At 40.2% G+C, this 19,894-nt stretch overlaps 2 protein-coding genes across 8 annotated transcripts in view; one reads left to right on the top strand and one right to left on the bottom strand.

Moving 5' to 3' along the window:
• The window catches only part of USP33 (ubiquitin specific peptidase 33), a 32,820-nt gene extending 21,212 nt beyond the window's left edge, over nt 1-11,608 (bottom strand). For all 4 annotated transcript variants that reach the window (XM_033151774.1, XM_033151775.1, XM_033151776.1 and 1 more), the window contains exons 1-7: nt 11,585-11,608; nt 7,435-7,555; nt 6,622-6,675; nt 4,040-4,102; nt 2,320-2,457; nt 1,104-1,206; nt 282-351 (exon numbers count right to left, since the gene is read on the bottom strand). In XM_033151774.1, the coding sequence (XP_033007665.1) occupies nt 282-351; nt 1,104-1,206; nt 2,320-2,457; nt 4,040-4,102; nt 6,622-6,675; nt 7,435-7,515 (509 nt within the window). In that variant the 5' untranslated portion in view covers nt 7,516-7,555; nt 11,585-11,608. The remainder of the gene's footprint in view (nt 1-281; nt 352-1,103; nt 1,207-2,319; nt 2,458-4,039; nt 4,103-6,621; nt 6,676-7,434; nt 7,556-11,584) is intronic.
• A 3,549-nt stretch (nt 11,609-15,157) lies between these two features.
• MIGA1 (mitoguardin 1) overlaps nt 15,158-19,894 on the top strand; it is a 39,119-nt gene continuing 34,382 nt past the window's right edge. For 2 of the 4 annotated variants that reach the window (XM_033151773.1, XM_033151769.1), the window contains exons 1-3: nt 15,158-15,260; nt 16,682-16,857; nt 19,178-19,355. In XM_033151773.1, coding sequence (XP_033007664.1) covers nt 16,759-16,857; nt 19,178-19,355 — 277 coding nt within the window. In that variant the 5' untranslated portion in view covers nt 15,158-15,260; nt 16,682-16,758. Of the gene's footprint in view, nt 15,261-15,302; nt 15,322-16,335; nt 16,355-16,681; nt 16,858-19,177; nt 19,356-19,894 lie in introns of those variants that run through there. The other 2 variants (XM_033151770.1, XM_033151772.1) reach the window with 2 other exon arrangements.

The raw sequence follows: 19,894 nt of genomic DNA, 5'->3' as shown, positions 1-19,894 counted from the left end.
CAGAAAATCAGTGAAAACAGGAAAAGAGTCTGGCATTTCATAGGATAGTTAAATAACTATGAGAAGATCTGTAAAGTGAAGACTCATTAATTTAACTTATGAGTTTGAGGGCCTTATGAAAGGGCATATGATCAGGACGTGCCCCCTGCAAGTTCTATAGGCCATACAACTCACATAGTAATATTTATGCTATAACCTCTACCCTACACAGCTTCTTGCTGATCTGGAATTTCTAACGACTGAAAGGCACACTGCCCTACAAAGAGAACTGTTTTTCTTACCAATTTGAAAGAGCTTGTAAAGCTGCATTCATGTAACAAGTGTTTCCAATATTTTTCAAGCCTGTCAGACCTGCAAATAATGAAAAACTGCTAAGCAAGCAAAAAAAGGTTACAAAACGTGTAGTAGGGAGTTTCTCACAGAGATTTAAAAGCAACATTTTAGCCTGTATATATACATAGTTGCTCAGAACTCAATGAGATATATCCAAAATCAGTCATACTAAGATAGATCTATTTAAATCAACAGACACAAGCCAATTAATTTCAGTGGATCTACTCTGGGTATGGCTTATTTGGCTATCACCCAATGAGACTACCTTCTAAAATATGTTTACTATTATACCATCAGTTAGAAGTCTGGTCTCCAAGGATTGGGTGGTTAATTCCAACAATCTGTGAAATTCAACCCCCACTCACTGCTCTTATAAATTGAATAAAAGTGTCTCCTCATTTCTCCTCAAATTTGTATCTTGACTTTAAGTTATATCACTGACCGCAGTCACCACAGAACTAAACAAATTCTTGCATTCCCTACAAGACCCTTAGAAATGTCCAATTTCTGTCTCAACCCAGCTTCCTAGATGTCCAGCTGAACACTTACATTTCAACAGAGACATAGCCTATTATCCAAATAGGTAACTAATTAGCATCAGAAAACTGAGATGTAAGGGTTAGATGGGACCTATAAAACAATTGTGTGAAATAAGAACATAAAACACACTTGAAACCACTGATGAAATAAAATTTAACTGAAATTATGAATATGGTACTAACAATTTGTGTCAACTAACAATATTTTGGTGCATTTTTCAGTTATATTACCTCTTGCCTTGAATTCATCTTCTTCATCTACTTGTACATCAAGGTCATCAAATGTTGCAATTAGAGGAATTTTCAGTGTAGGGATACTAGGTAACCTAATATCCTTTGGGAAAGATCAAGATACAAAGCATGAGAAGCCTTGTGTTGTTCCTTCAAATCTTACTTTTCTTTGTATATCATTTAAAATCAGCCTATGAACATTATTTATATCAAGTTCTAAAGCGTGTTTTACATGCAAAGCCAAGAGTTTACTGGTGTATATATGTCACAACTTTTTTAAATAACTTATCCCAGAGCATAGGTTTCTTATAGGAAGATAAGAAATATGAATGCTTCCGAGGGCTAGTTGCTGAGATCACAAGTGGGGAGAGTGCTGATACACTCAGGTCCTGCTCAAGGGCTATAGTCATCTGGTTGACCACTGCAGTACCACTTAATGAAAGCAGCCATATTCAATTTTTCAATTTCACTTTATTATGAATGTCAGTATATTAAGAACATATTTTCATAATTCTTAAATGAAGTTTCCCAGCTGAGCTTGGGTTCCATTTCTCAAGGTAGCTCTCAATGCTATATGGCAAAGCACTTTCAAAACTCAGGGGAATTTCAAAAGCAATTTGTACAGTGTTCAATTTTTTAAAAACTCAGAAATCCCACTGAGTATGAGCAATGCCTAGAGCATGCTTGAAGTGGCTCATTGGACCCCCATGAGTGATGCAACTGATCACTTTATGAGTGATCATAAAGTATCAAAATATGCACATATTACAATAGCAGTTTTCAAAATTAAAACACAGTAACACTGTAATCCTATAAATGTTTACGCAAAAGTAAGTCCCACAATTCAAATGGTCTTACTCCCTAGCAAACACACATAGGACTGAACCCTAATAAGCATTTATATAGCACTCTGAAGTTTTTGAATCTCTTGAATATAGATTCTAAAATTAATTGAGCCTTTGGCATGGCTCACATGACATGATAAGCCAAACCACAAACAAAGCTTGGCTACAGCACATGGTTAGTGAAGAGAGAGCTTAACTGTGGACCTGCGTTTGGACGACACACTAAGACTAAGCCAAACTTTGCTTAACTCAATGCAGGAGCAAAATGGGACTGTATAAGAGCAAAGTGGGTACAAACTGTTCTGCGGGGGGGGGGGGGAATCAATTTAAAATCCCATATAAAATCCCAGATAGTGAACTTGTCTAATTACCTGTATGATGTGAGACAGTCGAACATTTTGCAGTGAAGAATGAGACTTCAGTTTTCTATCAAGAAACACTTCTTTGCTACATGCATAACACCAGACACGTAATGTGGTAAGGTTAACCGTTAGACAGTGATTTGTTTCCTAGAAAACAAATACAGAACTAAATCTTTTTAATACAGTAAGACCACAGTAAGACCAACTGTGAAGGAACTGGGTCTTGCTTCTATGGACTGTTGCATTTTAAAGGTAAAGGTACCCCTGACCATTAGGTCCAGTCGCGGACGACTCTAGGGTTGCGGCGCTCATCTCGCTCTATAGGCCAAGGGAGCTGGCGTTTGTCCACAGACAGCTTCCAGGTCATGTGGCCAGCATGACTAAGCCGCTTCTGGCGAACCAAAGTAGCGCACGGAAACGCCGTTTACCTTCCCGCCAGAGCGGTACCTATTTATCTACTTGCACTTTGACGTGCTTTCGAACTGCTAGGTGGGCAGGAGCTGGGACCGAACAACGGGAGCTCACCCTGTCACAGGGATTCAATCCGCCGAGCTTCTGATCAGCAAGGCCAAGAGGCTCAGTGGTTTAGACCACAGCACCACCCGCGTCCCTGTTGCATTTTACTTGTATGGAATTTCAAGTTGCATTTTACTTGTATGGAATTTCAAGTTGCATTTTACTTGTATGGAAATGCGTATCTTTCTAGGCTTGGTTTAAACGTAATGTTTGCAGACTGTTAAATGATTAATTAGCTACATTCTAAACTTAGGGCAATGAGAAAATCCATTGTATACATGTGAGGCTTCACATCCATCACCTGCTGGCAGGAAAATAAAAAGCTCCAAACTGCCTTGAAACTGTAACCCAAAGGGAGGGGCTTATGATTGACGAGGGAAGTTTATATATAGCAATACGAAGCTGAGAAGTGGTGGCACCTGGAAAAAATGGGGTGAGGGCACAGAAGAGACAAAATATATTTCTAGGTGTGCAAGAAAGAAAAATAATAACAATGACAGCAATTCAGGTATGGAGCAGGGGGGAGTGGAGGGGAGCTCATCCCCCCACCCCCTAGTGTGGCCTATGCAACTGGAAGGCAATGAGTTCAAGGTGGAACTCCACACGATACAGAAAAAGGAAAAAGTGTTTCCTGGGCTCCATGGAACAGCGGAATGGTAAAAGAATGTGGTTGTGCTAGTTCTTCGTGTTTTGCAACTGCATGCTTCCTCTCCACATCAACTTTCCTCCTTAAAATGAAACCCAAATACATTTGGGAAATACATTTTACTTAGAACAATGCCTTGGGCTTTTTTATTCCCAAACCAAATAGTATTCACTACTATTTTCAACAAAAATTATGAACAAAAACATTATTTTAAACTCCAAAACTTGGATATAGTTGCTATTTACCCTGGTATAAAATACTAGCTGTTGCATCACATTTTCCTACACCAACTGCCAATAAATGCCAATAAATGTAAAAATAAGGTTATCATGAACAATACAGTTAAATGCTGGAATCTAAATTATGTATTCAGCCATTAAAGGTTCTGCTTATTGAACAAGACATCATTGTTCATATTTGCCGAAATTAAGCTATTATTTATTTTAAATTAAATCTAACCTCCCTGTTTATCAACCATCCATATAAGTAATCTCTGCACACCAGAAAGATTTAAAAGTTAAAGATGAGTTAACTTGTCAAAATGCTTAAGTATTTTTACATACATACCTCCGAATGTATGGTACTGTGATCTATATGAGATTCTCCACAACCAACATATGAGCATCTATTCTGTCAAACAAAACAGAATCATTAACAAAATGCAAAATACAGTAATGTAGTTGGCACATAATTAAGTCCTCAGCAAGAACAATTCACACTATGATACAAATGGGGTGGCACTTTATAACTTCAACTCAAGAGTAATTATCCCATTTCACCAAGAATGCTTCTTCTAAAACTTAGGGCAATGGAACATCACCAAAAGCAGCTTTTGATGAGGTATGATGAGTTGCTGTTGAAACTATTAATGTAAAAAGGTACAAAACAGGGCTCCCTAGATTGGATTCAATCAACATAGCAAGTCAGTATCAAAACTCTACTTGACTTTAATAGTTCTACAGACCTTTCAGGCTAATTTCAATTCCCAGGTAAACATCTTTTACTGAGACTTGCATAAATAATTACCTATAGTTAAAGCTGCAAGAAATACAATTCAGAGCTGTAATGCTAAGTGTGCCAATGCTGCTGACCAATAAGTGTTGCAGAGGTAACCACTGCTGGACTGCAGCCTAAAGTAACTTCAATTCAAATGGAAAGCTAAGAATTTGGAAGCAGAGTAAGACATTTAAACGCACAAACTGAAGCAACCTTTCCTTTATAATAGTGGTTTTCAATCAGTGTGCCGTGGCACCATGGGGTGCCTTGAATCATGGTCAGGGGTGCCGCAGGCAACACTAGCTTCTGTCCCTCTTTCCTCTGATGCCCTCTTGCGTCTCTGCCTCCTAAAGGCTTGTACAGTTGTTTGTTGCAGCAGCCCTGGCTACAAGCTCCCCAAGTGAATGGTGCCTCTGGGGCTGGCGAGGGGGTGCTTCCCAGGCCCCAGTGGAGCAGTGGAAAGAGGCACCTCTCTTCTGGGGGGTAGCAGCTCAGAGACCAGGGACGGCAGCTGCAGCTGCCCAGAGGACTCCCAAGGAGAGGGGAGAAGAGAGGAGGCTGAGGAACACTCCACAAGGTATTAAAAAAAGGGTGACGGGCTGCTGGCTCTGCAGGTAAGGGGTAATGTAATGGGGCTCCTGAGCCCCACAGGGGTGCAGCAGAAAGAATGTAGTTGGCCAAGGGAGCTGTGGACCCAAAAAGGTTGAAAACCTCCGCTTTATAATAATGAAGTGTTGCATCCAATGCTGTCACTCAGCTGTTGGTAAGGCTTCCCTCAGTGGAACAGAGAAGAAAGCTATTTTCACACACACCCTGCTTCTCCCAAATCTCCTCTGAAGGGTTCCCCAACTCTTAGGAACAGATTTAGTTGGGGTGGGAGGCTGCATGGAGGATAAATCACTGAAAAGTGCTTCTCCCCATTCTGCTGATGATTTCTTACTGTCAGCTGAGTGATGACATTACATTCAGCCAAAAACAAAACTTAGATATTGTGCAGCATTATCTAGTCAATAATGTAGCAACTGTAGCTATTTTTCCTTCACATAATGCCTTAAATAAGGTTAAGTAAGATGCTTATTTCAACAACTAGAACACCATTAAGATAGATTGTATAACCTACATTATGAAACCTTTATTATTATGCAGACCACAGATCTCTAAAGGTTTTCAGTGCAAAAAAGTCTAGAATTACAAGAGCTAGTGCAATGGTATGTCTTGCTTTCTCAAGCCCTTACAAATCATATTTCATTCAATTTGGTGGATCTACAAGTAGTTCAAACAAGAAAATGTATATAATTATGGCAATGCTTTGTAGATTACAAAAACAATGAATGTGATTAGTAATTAGGCATTTTAAAATAAATTCAGCACAGCAGAAATCAACAGCAAGCAGCAGGTTGCTGGGGCTCCTTTCTGAATCTAAAGAAAAGCATCCACACAAAAGGCAGGGACAGTGTCCAGTGACTTAAGTGGCACTTCTTATGCAGGAACAACTACACTGTTTAATGATTATATGGCAGAAAGCTGGCAACTAATTCATAGCCTACCAAACATTTCTGATTAGAATTCTTTCTAAAGTGAAAATAGTAGGTGAGCTTTTACCAAGAACATTTATTTATATGTTAAGTGTTTGCCAGTTTTTTCACCTATCACTCCCATTTTGTCAGCCAACTGCATTCTCTAAAAAGGGATTTTATTTTAACAAAACAGCATTTTTATTTAACAAAATGCAAAATATTATATACAGTGTCCCAGCCAAAATTATCTTTGAAACATGTTTTTCTCGAAAGAGCATGCATGGAGGTTGTTTAGCGTACTCACTCAATTATGGAATTCAGTGTGAACTGCAAGTTTAGGGTAGAATTGAAATCCAACATGGGGTTCTGCGGCCAGAACACTGGACTTAAACTCACAATTGCTGAGTTCGAAGCACAGCCCAAATATAGTTTCAAAGGTGGCTTTTGTTAAGGGAACAACCTATAACTCACAAGGACACACTGCAGAAGACACTTGAAGAATCCACTCCACAAACACAGTTCCCACTACAATCCAGCCAAGCCTCGTGGCAGGTGAATACTGCTCTCACCACTGAACTTAAGGTTCCATAAAAAAACTATTTCCTGTTGCATATAATAAATGGAATTTCATCTTACCTCTAAGCATGCCCAAAGATTTGGTCCTTTCACTTTACAGTCCTGGCAAGTGCCCTATTAAAAGCAGAGAGTCATGTGGTTAGTTAATAAAATTAGTCAGAGAGGAACAAAATGGCAAAAAGCCCTATTCTTATATTAGAAAGAATAAATATTTATCTGTTCATTACTTCGGAGAATCTGCAATTTTTATATGTTTACTGACACACAGATTCTGTTTCTACAAAATCAGCTGCTGTTCCACATCTTTGGTGCCACTGATACAGGTTATTCTCTATGACCCCCTGCTCTATATCCATATAAAAAGGACTATTAGAAAGCATGCTCAAAAGTAAACACAACTAAGTTAGTTGGGACCTAGCCACAGGAATGTGTGTAGGACTACAATTTAAAAATAGAATGTTTAAACCTGTATTACATGTCTCCCAATCTTAAACTCTTTATCTGTTTGTTTTGTACCACAAAAAACTTTAATAAAAATTAATTTAAAAAACATTTTTAGCAACTGCTTCAAAATCCCATGTCCATTTAGGCACATAAATATATGATAACTAAACTCCTACCTAAATAGATTAACTTAAAAGGCTTCTTCCTATGGTCATTCATTTAATAATTATGCTAGCCACCCTGGGATCCTTTTACAGGAAGGCAGGATATAATAAAGTATTAGTAATAAAACAAGCATGCTGCCTGTTGTAACACCCAGCACTAAAACATATTGCACAAGTGATACTTTAATTAATTCAAGACATAGATCATTAATTCAAAAATAAATCCATGTTAATCCATCAAGGAATGTACTCAACAGAAACTCACATGTGACTTGTGTATTAAGTCTTCCTTGGTTATTTCACCAACAGACTCCAAATGCGAACAATCATTGCTTAGTGCTGACATTTTAACAGTGGTCTCTTCCAAACTCTGGTTGTATCTACATCTTGAGAGGGAAACAGTGATTGTACTGTGAAACATCTGTGCAACCGACAGCATGCAAAACAGCTTTAGTAAAGGCAAAACCACATCGTTCCAACTTATGCTAACATTAAAAAATGAATGTAAAATAACAAAACAAAATACAGTGGTACCTCGGTTTATGAACTTAATCCGTTCTGGAAGTCCGTTCTTAAACTGAAACTGTTCTTAAACCTAGGCGTGCTTTCCGTAATGAGGCCTCCCACAGCTGGTGCCCTTCCACCATTTGGATTCCATTCTTGGACCGAGGTAAAGTTCTTAAACTGGAACACTATTTCCTGTTTTGCGGAGTTTGTAAACCAAATTGTTCTTAAACCGGACTGTTCTTAAACCGAGGTACCACTGTATTGAGGGAAGTGGTACTGGTGGTATCCAGATTACAGATAGGAACATACTTACAAGAACATAAGAAACGCCTGCTGAAAAAGGCCATTGGCCCATCTAGTCCAGCATCCTGCTCTCACAGTGGCCAACTAGATGCTTATGGGAAGTCTGAAAGCAAGACCTGAGTATAGGGCCTATTCTAATTTATACTAAAACCAATAGGTGGTATCCAAGTTGTGCTCCTCCAATGAAGGGAGGCATCCAACAGTGGAATGGGGAGGGAGGCAATTTTTGGTAATTCATCTTATTCCAAGCAGCCTTTGGTGCGCACTGTCACAATCTAATCCAGAAACTCTCCTAACCCTCTGGAGCAGATTGGGGGGATGGAAAAGGCAGAATCACTCAAAATTGCCTCTGCTGACAGATATATTCTGACACTAGAGGGAGACCAACTGGATACAACCCTGTTCAATCCCTGCTTCCCCAAATAGACCAAAGGATTATCTCATACTTCCTGCTATATACCATGGCATCTAATATAATTCTGAAAGACATGTTTAAATGATGCAAAGGCTGATATTAAAAATTCATTTGAAACAGGATGTCAAATTGTGAGGGGTATCGTAAAAGGTGCTGCGTTAACCAGTGTATATTTAATAGATTAAAACATCCAAATGCCAAATAATCACAGAAGCTAGTTTTCAAAATCATTTGAGAAAACAGCAAGTATTTGTTATTTCTTTAAGAAAGGGAAAAAAAGTAAAAAATTTATTAAAAAGAAAAAAGAAAGGAAAAAAATGGTGGAGATTGCATCCCAATCTAAATAATTTAGTGAGCAGAAAGATCAGATATCAAAAGGAAATTTGACAACTTATATCCTGAGAACCATAAAAGCTTTGCCCCCTCAAATTATTTGCTACTTACTAGAAATAAACTTTATTTAGACTGCTGTATGACAACCAATAATGTTACATGAAGCCTCCCAACAACTGTAGTTTATTATTTTTATCATATAAACAGGATCTGCCCAGGATATAAAACAGAAGATATAGAGCATAAATTATTGTAGTTATGGTTGTGATGCATAATTTCTCTTCCAAGCTTACAATGATGAAGATCTATTTATTGTACATTTACAGTGGGTTGCAAACATATACCCTTGGCACAATCTATTATCAATAATGGACTCTTTTACTTCATAATATTGTTGTTTCTGGATTATTCTTAATAATATTTTATGAAGGTGCCTTTGTTTCTTGGCAATTTCACAAACTCAGATATTCAACTCCTAATTACTATTGAAATGCTAACCATGTGTTATGTTTAACACACGATAACCCAACTGTTGTTCTCTTGACATTTTTGGACAAACAGAATGTATCATTTCATATTTTCCAAATAGATGTCCTCTTAATGAGAGAGAGAGAGAGAGAGAGAGAGCGCACATATGCATTCAGTTTTTTGTGTATCATTTTCAGATTTTAAAAAAAGATATATCCATTGTATTCAGCAGAAAATCCGATGCACAGTATGTTCAGAGGTGTTTATAAGGGATGATTTCATTATCTCATAGTAATATTCATTTTCTTTTACAAAACTGCGGTTAAAAACTCAGAAGAAAAACTAGGAAGCAACAACTATAATTTATTTCCTTCTGAGGACATTTATCCAAGCTGATTTCTTCCTACTCTCTTTCTCCAAAAAGAGCTCACTCGTTTAAAATAAGCACAGAGTTTGCATTAAATTCTACAAATGCCTCAACAACAACAGTATTTATTCCAGGTGCTTATGTATATAACATTAAGAGGAAACAGCAGTTTCTTAAATACAATCTGCTTCATGCTGTCCGAGTCCTCCCTTTACATCCTTTAAAAAAAGAATTGGCTGTCCCACAGCATATTCTGCAGATTGATCTTTTTGCAGCAGAACTGCTGTCCCTGCACTACTGCAAACTGCAGTGGAGTTTGTCAACCATGCTTTCTCTTTATGATGCTCTGCAGCACAGAATAGATGTCCCAATCATTTATTAAATGCAGTATCTGAACTATAAGGTCGGGTACAGTATAATATATGAGAAAAAGTATCACTCCTTTCTCTTTTCCTCTCCTCTCCACCCCAACACAAACACACATTTTCTTAATGGCCCTTAAATAGTAATGTCACATTTTTCTTAATTTGCCCTTTCTTCCAGATTACAATGTTCCCTGGGGCATAACAGCACATATTATGTCAAGACTGCCTAGCTCTATAAAAAGAGAACGGAAGCCTACATTTTGATTTTGATTTTAAGTTTTGCTCCAACAAAGTATCTATTTTAAGGCCCACCAGCACTTTTGAGCTTCACAAATCGAACATCACATAGCAATATTATAACCCTTAAAAAGAAAGCTACCAGTACTTATATCTGGATAGCTTTTATTCACTTTCCAAGGTGGGAGAAATGCCTGGATGCTGGTTAGTTTGGAAGTCACTTTCTGTGACCTGGAAGCCCCGTTCTCCCTTACTACAGCTATACAGGATTAGAGGGGTCATTCATAGAATTGTAGAGTTGGAAGGGACCCCAAGGGTCATCTAGTACAACCCTCTGCAATACAGGAATCTCAATTTGAGCATCCATGACAGATGCCCATCCAAGCTCTGCTTAAAAGCCTCCAAGGAAGGACAGTCCACCATCTCTTGTGGGAGTCTGTTCCACTGTCAAACAGGCTCTTGCTGTCAGAAAGTTCTTCCTGATGTTTAGTCGAAATCTCCTTTCTTGTAATTTGAAACCATTAGTTCAAGTCCTACCCTCAGGAGCAGGAGAAAACAAACTTTTTCCATCTTCCGTGTGCTGGCCTCTTAGATATTTGAAGATGGCTATCAGACCTCCTCTCAGCCTGCTCTTTACCTGGCTAACATACCGAATTCCCTCCACTGTTTCTCATAAGGCCTGGCTTCCACACCCTCGATCACCTTGGCCGCCCTCTTCTGCACACATTCCAGCTTGTCAACATCCTTCTTAAATTGTGGCGCCCAGAATGGGACACGATATTCCTGACCGATGGAGAACAGAGAGGGACTATGACTTCCCTGGATCAAGACACTATGCTTCTGTTGATACAGCCTAGGATAGCATTGACATTTTAGGACCCCTCTGTACATGCTCGCACTCCATTCTTTCATTTTCACTTCCTTAAGATCCTAGACTTATTTCAGGCTCAAGACCTGCTGGCACTGGGGAAAAAATTTCCAGGACCAATCCTTGGCTTACAGCTAAGGAGTGTGCAGGTGTGTGATGTTAATAAAAAATCGAGGCTACTGAAAGAAAGAAAGAAAGAAAGAAAGAAAGAAAGGGGGGCGGGAATCAACATCTCTCTAAAATGGGACCAGCTCTCCCACCACCTCCAATAGGGGTGGAAGCACCGATAAACCCACGGAGTCCTCAAAACTGCAATCTCAAGACTGCAACCCTATACGCTTTTACCTCAGGTGTAATAAACCCCCCTCAACCAAATGGGGTTTACTTCTTCAGGAATGTTAGAAGACCTGGTTCTTCCGCGAAAGCAGCCCCGGCGGATGGATACCACCTTCCAAGCCAACTTGCGAGGCCGCTTTCCTCGCATCCCAACGCCCATTCCCGCCCTCCCGCTTCATTATAACGGCCGTTGCGCCCTCGCCCTTTTCTCCTCACCTGCTTTCCTCACGGCCAACCTCGCCAAGAGATGGAGGTCCAAGAGAGGCAGGCGCCGCCGACTTCCGCTTCTTTCAGCCTCTCTCTCTCTCTCTCTCTCGCTGGGCCGCAGCCTTCCGCACAGCTCCAAGCCGGGCTGTCACTCGCAATGGGCCCCGTACCAAGATGGCAGCGCTCGCTTTCACTTGTGTGGAGAGATGGCTGAGAAGAGGAGGAGGAGAAAAAGGAGGAGCGATGTTGCCCTAAACAAAGAAGGCGGCGGTCGACTCAATTTCTTCCTTTACGCATGCGCGCCTTCAAGAGTACGATGTTCGTTAGAGGTGGGTGGGGAAATAGGGACCATAGAGATAAGAAGGGAGGAGAAAGGGAAGAGTGGATTTCTGCGGGGGAAAGTGGGCGTTCCGAACTGCTTTGTCCTTTTGAATGGAGAAAGTTCGAACAGGGCTTGACGCCTGAGGTGTGGCGAAAACACGTGGTTCTGTTTAGGCAAAGATTGCTTCGCGGCGCGTATGGTCTTGTGGGGAAGCTGCGTCCTGGTTTCTTCGTTTTTTTTCCTTCCCTTTGACCTCGGAAAGATGTTGCTGCCCGTTTTCCTTCTCGGCAAACTAATGGACCATGGGCGTAAAAAAAAAATGTTGATTCTCCTCCCACACCGCACACACAAAATTGTTATAGGTTTGTGGGTGCTAAATGCCTGGGCTTAGTGAATGTTAGAGTTTTATTAAGTTTAGAGGTGCTAGAACCGGGAAATAGCGTGACTTATGTGTGTTTAAGATAATTCATGTGTGCATTTGACCTGTGTGCTAGACACTTCTAATCATTTAATTAGCATGTATGAAAGCTAATTATACTGGGAAAATTTCTTAAATTGTTTATTAGATACTTCTTAATCCTAGGACGTGGAACAAGAACTCCCAGAAGTGCAAGCTGGATTTCGAAGGGGCAGAGGAACCAGAGACCAAATTGCAAACATGCGCTGGATTATGGAGAAAGCTAGAGAGTTCCAGAAAAACATTACTTCTGCTTCATTGACTACGCAAAAGCATTTGACTGTGTCAGCCACAGAAAACTATGGCAAGTTCATAAAGAAATGGGAGTGCCTGATCACATCTGTCTCCTGAGAAATCTCTATGTGGTACAAGAAGCTACAGTTAGAACTGGATATGGAATAACTGATTGGTTCAAAATTGGGAAAGGAGTATGACAAGGCTGTATATTGTCTCCCTGCTTATTTAACTTATATGCAGAATTCATCATGCGAAAGGCTGGACTGGATGAATCCCAAGCTGGAATTAAGATTGCCGGAAGAAATATCAGCAACCTCAGGTATGCTGATGACACAACCTTGATGGCAGAAAGTGAGGAGGAATTAAATAACCTTTTAATGAGGGTGAAAGAGGAGAGCGCAAAATATGGTCTGACGCTCAACATCAAAAAAACTAAGATCATGGCCACTGGTCCCATCACCTCCTGGCAAAAGCATACATAGAAGGGGAAGAAATGGAGGCAGTGAGAGATTTTACTTTCTTGGGCTCCATGATCACTGCAGATGGTGAAAGCAGTCACGAAATTAAAAGACGCCTGCTTCTTGGGAGAAAAGCAATGACAAACCTAGACAGCATCTTAAAAAACAGAGACATCACCTTGCTGACAAAGGTCCGTATAGTTAAAGCTATGGTTTTCCCAGTAGTGATGTACGGAAGTGAGAGCTGGACCATAAAGAAGGCTGATCGCCGAAGAATTGATGCTTTTGAATTATGGTGCTGGAGGAGACTCTTGAGAGTCCCATGGACTGCAAAAAGATCAAACCTATCCATTCTTAAGGAAATCAGCCCTGAATGCTCACTGGAAGGACAGATCCTGAAGCTGAGGCTCCAATACTTTGGCCACCTCATGAGAAGAGAAGACTCCCTGGAAAAGACCCTGATGTTGGGAAAGATAGAGGGCACAAGGAGAAGGGGACGACAGAGGACGAGATGGTTGGACAGTGTTCTTGAAGCTACCAACATGAGTCTGACCAAACTGCGGGAGGCAGTGGAAGACAGCAGTGCCTGGCGTGCTCTGGTCCATGGGGTCATGAAAAGTCAGACACAACTGAACAACAACAATCCTAGGAAATCAACGAGTTGAAAGGTAATGGATTCATCCTAATTTCCTTTCCGGTGATTTGCCTGTGGATAAATGAGCCATTAGCACTTTGGCCAGTGTTAAAAAAGGCAGAGGCAAGGAAAGCTTAAGAGGAACAGTGTGATGCAAGCATACAGAAGTGAGTTATGGGTCAAAGAGCACAGCTTCTTGCTTTTGGGCTGCAAGGATGCAGTCCATAGAGGAACTGCAACCTATTGGGGAGGAATGCTGTGGACTCCTCCATGTAGGATTTAGGTTGCATATATGTGTAAATAAACAATATAAAGACACCACTGTGTCCTCTGTGCCTCATTGTTCCAAAGGACCCTGGTTTGCACACTTGGTACCCCTGGAATCTCGCACCACTCAGAGAGTGAGGTAGTGTATAACAATATTTAAAAGTACACAGCAACTACATGCATGTCGATGGATAGAGAGTGTGAGGCTCTAGCCCATTTGGGCTGGGGTAAAGTCGTACGGCAGTAATTCCAAATTGATTTTCCCTTGAGATATATATCACATTGAACTGTGTTGGGCTTACCTCTGAGTAGACACATATAGGATTTAAATGAATTGCCCTTTTTCTGTAAGCAGGATTTTTAATTTTTGCTAGAAATTAAAACCAGCTTTAAGTGCTGGTTAATTTTCACGGCTTTTTAAATCCCGAAGAGTGACAAAAATGCCAACTGCTCCTAGGAGATAATGGAGAAATCTAGAAGTTTATAATTGCAGTATTTTGACAGCAGCAAGTCTCTTGTCACCCAGTAAATTTTCATATGTAAAAATAATAATGGAATGGTTTTTAAACTGTTGCAGCTTGGGAGAGTGGCTTATGACAGGGCTGCCATGTGGTCCATTCTTATTAATACTCCATGTTAGAAAGAACACTTGTAACCTCTGTATCCTCATCTCCAATTTCAGATGGGGTAGATCAGAGGTTAATAGATTCTCACAGTAACACTTTTATAAAAGTGCTCATAATGGTCACCTACCAGATGCATTTCGTTAATGGCAAGTTGTTAAATCGGTCCTTAAAAGGCTAGAAATTCTATATCCCTGCCTTACCTGCAATTGGCTATGTCGCTCACACAGGTCTTATGTATACCAGAGCTTAAACCTTGCAGTGTTGTTCAATGGGGTTTACGCCCCAACTAAGGTTGCTTGAGATCATAGCCTTAGACTGAGTGATGGCAGCACGCCCTGTTTGCAAATGAACGGAGGCACAATGCGCCAGCAGCTCCCGCAAAGCACGCGGCGAAAATAAACCTCCTAAGATTCTCCCCTCCCTGCCTTACTCAACTGAATGGTGACGCATTGGCTCTTAACACTCTAATGGAGAGGGAAACCCTCCCCACCCCCTACCAAAACAAAAAAAAATTGATCCGGAAGCAAGAGGAGGCACACGTTACTCTACATTTTCCGCTCTATGATCTCTCTCAAACTCCACCCCCGCCCCACTTTTGGGCAGCAGCAATCGCAGCTGGTGCAAAGGAGGAACCGGGTTTGTTTTGCGCTTGGTGTCTGCGGTGCAGCCCCGAGAAGCCGCCAGGTCTGGTTTCGGTTCCTTTTTCGTTATTGTTCCGTGGAGGCAGTTTGTTTGGTCCTCCAGGGTGAGAAGAGCTGCTTCCAACCCACCCTCGCAGGTGGGGAGGCCGTAACCCTCATGCCCGAGCCCCACCCTTACAGGTGCTCAAGGAAAAACCTGGGCCAAAAATACGGGGTTGGTCTTGTAGCAAAGAGCTTATATATAATACAGTAATGAATCAGGGTGCAATAAGAAGCAGTCATGGGGTGGTATGGTATTGTAGGGATAAGTGATGCCCAAATGGGCCTGTGAAGGTTTTGGATAACATGGTAGAGTATGACATTATAACAGGATAGCTCTGTCACAGGATCCTTCAGAAGCCATTCTGTGAGTTAACTGCAGTATATTACTCTCCTGTTCTCTACAAACATTGCCATGTCATCTGCTTCCCCCTGCCCTTGCAGTTATGCAAGATGGATGTGGGGGAAAATAAATTATCAATTGGGTTTTAAATACTTATTGTAATGTTACGAACTATGTCTCTCCCCCCCTTTCCCCCTCTTAATGGCAATACATGTTAAAATGGCAATAATTAGAAATCCAAAGTAACAGATTAAAATCTGTCTTGGCTCAGTAGCATAAATAGCGCTCCCGTCAGATATGAGTTATGGGAAATTCCCCTGTCATCCATTCAAAGAATTATTATTATTATTATGTGGTTGGATGGTACCTACCACTTTAAAACATGTCCACACTTTTTTGTTTTTCTGCACAGAAACATTTACTCTTATTCATCTTTGTATTTTCTGTCTGTGTATGTGGAAGCTTGTTAAAAACCTTTGTGTGGAGATAAGCTGCTTTGCAGGCTTTTCAAAATCTTTTGAACGGTTTTCTTTTTTTAAGTGCCCCAAATATCTCTAGTTAACTCACAGGTCAGCCAAATGGCAATTATAATTCTTAGGAGTAATCTTTCTGTTTTGCTGTGTTGTGCTTTGCATGTTTTAAAAGATAACAAAAGAAAAAAGAATAACACACTGGAAAACTCCATAGCTTTCTCAGTACTCAGTACTGCAGAGCACTACTCATTAGCACTGCAATCTTATTCACATCTGCCCAAGGTAAGTCTTATTGAGTTGAATAGATTTTACTTTTAGGTAAGTGTGTATAGAATTGCAGTATTGGGCTGCAAACCTTGTCTCACTTACTTAGGAGTAAGGCCCACTGAATTTGATGGCACAGTTAGGATATTGCTGTTAGTATTTAACTAAAATGGAAGGGTGTGTACCTTTTACTGTACTTTCTCCACAACATTCACTGTTCCACTGCAAACTATATTTGCTATTTGTACCATTGGAACTCTGGATGGAAGGAAGGACATTTGAAACCACTGAGTTAACTTCACAAAGCATGAGGTGTATAGTCCAATATCTGTCTCTCATTGGCAGCCTATATCCAACATCGTCTGCAAGTAATATTGTTTTGACTTAGTGTCACTCAATGATGCTGTGGGAAAGAAGGAGCCATGTCAGAAGACGCTGCTAGTGAGACACGTTTATCTTTGAAGACAGCAGCTTTAAGAGTATTTGATCTTCCTCTTTCCTGGTATTCTTCTCTAACCCAGGTAACCCTTCCACCTCTTTATTTTAGTTTGTAGTGCTTTTTGAAGCTAACATCTAACAGTATTTTATATAATGTGCTTTTATGTAATATGTATTTAGTTAAGATAGTTTATGTAAAATTATTGTTGAACGTAGCATTAAAAAAATATTGTTGTGGATTCCAGTAGACTTCATTCTGTTACATTCATTCATTCATTCATTCATTCTGTTACATTCTGGACTGCAGAGGCTGCTCTGAAGCCTTTGCAGTGCCATACATCTAAATTATAGAGTGATTACAACCAGTACTGCCTATCTTGTTTTTTCTGTTTTGAGTCGAAGTGCATTATTTGATGTATTGTCTAGCCAGTTTCTAATTTTTTTCTGCCTTTCAGTGTAAAGTTTTTATTGAGCTCACTGATATGAATAAACAAAAAACTAAAAACCCTTAAGAGTAATATGGGTAGTATACGGCTATGTCATATTCAGAGCAGACCTGTTGAAATCACAGGAGAGAAGTTAGCGGCAACTAATTTTAATTGCTTGATTTCAGTAGGTCTGCTTGTAGTACAATTTAGTCAGATATCACCCTTTGTTGGCAGCTTTAATAATTATAAGATAGGGACTACCTCTTAAGAATATCTTGCTAATAACCACACCCTATGTGTATGTTTTCTTGCTAATGCAAGTCACAGAAGGCTTTAGACAGTATTTTGTTTTTTTAGATTTCTACAAATTTAATCATGTAGCTGTCAATTTTGTCCTAAGTTACAAGATGAGCATTTACAGAGTGTTGATACTTCCAATATTTAGCATGATCTGCAGAATCAGGAAGGCAGAAATAATCTAGAGCAGGCTTTTACTGTGGGTGGTGGTGGATAGGACATACAACATCTGTTTCTAAAGCAGGGTAGGGTGGAGCCCCGACTGCCAAGAAACATTGCTGCACCATAAGAGGAGGTGGAGTGGTGAAAAGCAACGGAACAGAAATAGACAGTGTTGGACTGAATTTTGCTACATTGATGTCAATGTGCTCCACTCCAGAAGAGGAAAGACTGCTCTATCATTTGTCTCAGTGACAAAAAACCCTCTGCTAGTTCCATCAACTAGGAAAAAACCTGAATGTATAATGTATTTCTATACAATATGAACAGAGAGCCTGAAAGTTTGTATATTGAGAAACTCATATTAGGAATGTGATCCACAGGGTCATTTTGTGCAGATAGAACTTGTATATAATGCAAGCATAGTGACATTTGTCCGGTAACAGGCAAACCACATGTAGCCACAGAATGCTTTGTGAGAAAGTCTGTGTTGCACACAGGAAAACTACTGAAAGGGTTGGAAATTCACTGTCTTGAGCAGCACACTTTGCTTGTGTTGAGGATCTGCACAAGTACAGCAGATTGCCTGCTGCTAAACTAATAAAAACCACTCCCAGTTCTCTGGTGACCATACCCCAGGTAACTGTTTTCCCTGAGCAGCTGTTGGTTGGGAGAAGGCGCCACAACTACTCCCGTAGACAAAAAATCAGTACAGTAGAGAGTAGAAATCACATCAGGTTCTGCTATTTTCTTTTAAATAATGAGGCATGTGTGGGTGACACATTCAGCAGTGGCTGTAATGTTATGTCTGGTGCAAATAAATAATGTGATTGCCAACTCTATGCTAATACGTTTGTTCAAAAAGTTCATCACAGTGTACTGATTCTTAGTGGGTTCCAGGCTACATATTATAATGAGATGCCAGGTGGATCTACAGGTGGGAACCTTTAGAAATGTCTCTAAATGGTTGCATAGCAAAACATAGAATATGATTACCGGTAATTATAGAGTAGGACTAATGCAGTTAAACAAATCCTGTAATGAGCATACCGTGTTATAAAAGTAGCTAATGTTGGGCACATCCAGTTCTGCTTCCAGTAATACTTACCGCTCAAATTCCTGAAAAGAATCTGTGTTGGTCTTTGGGGGCAAAAGAAGACATCCATTTTAACTTGTGGGCAAGTTTTCTCTAGGCCTTTGGATATGCTAGTGGGAATCCAAAGGCGTGTGGTCAAAATGTAGAAATACAGCATCCAATATAATTTTCAAAATAAATGCAAACGCACACTTTCTCAAAGTTAACACAAAAGTATAGTATTTTAGCCTATTGTGTGTTGTTGTTATTTTACTGAAGTTATTTAAGATTTACGCAAAATAACTTGCATAGAGTTTCTTTGATTGGTGTAGTGTTCAGATTTCAAATGTTAGCTTAAACCTATTGCCTCAAAACTGAATTACTGTATTTTCTCCTTCTGTGGAACATATGATATAACTTACTTTTTAAAATATGTCTTTTAAGGTTAAGGTTTCCCCAGGTCTCAAGAAGTTATTTGTAATAACAGCAGTGGGTGCAGTGTCTGTGCTTTTTCTTGCCCATCACTTCAAAAGAAAGCGTGGGAAGAAAACCAGGAATGTATCTCCATGGGAGCCAGGCCATGTGGTGTTAGACTATATAAAAACACCTGCATCAGAGAAAGGTAGGTGACACGATGTCTAAGGAAAGCCAAGGTTCTGTACACACCTGGGAGGAAGCCTCATTGAACACAGCCTGCATAGACTAGCACTGGCCAGCTTTAGAAGTACATGGAAGTAAGTTGGAAAAATTGGGGCTTAGTGCCAAGCAAGCATCTTTGGCCTGGGGTAGAGGTTTTGTTTTGTTTTTTTTAAGTTCCTCAGCTTGGTCTTCCACTGAAACATGTACCGGTACTATATGCATGCAACAGTGTGTGTGTGTACCACAACTCTGCCCTTAACAAATCCCTAAACTGCCTCTTTATTGCTTAGAGATTTTTTTAAAAAACCACAATAAACAGTTGGGAGGCTTAGCATGGCCCTGATTGGCCTGCAAGGAGATGGACACATGTAGCACCTTTTTCCCCAGCAGCAGGTCCAGCATAAACCTGCCTGCAGCCTTCCTTTTTGTTTTCCCATCCTCAAGCCTTGCTGACTACAAAGTGCACTGCTTATCCTTCCTTATAGAAAGCAATAGATGAGAGCTTAGTGATTCACAGCTTAT

This window comes from Lacerta agilis, chromosome 6 (genome assembly GCF_009819535.1).
Source record: "Lacerta agilis isolate rLacAgi1 chromosome 6, rLacAgi1.pri, whole genome shotgun sequence".
Classification (NCBI taxonomy): Eukaryota; Metazoa; Chordata; class Lepidosauria; order Squamata; family Lacertidae; genus Lacerta; species Lacerta agilis.
The sequence above is the reverse complement of the archived record's forward strand: the minus strand, read 5'-3'. Positions and strand labels throughout refer to the sequence as shown.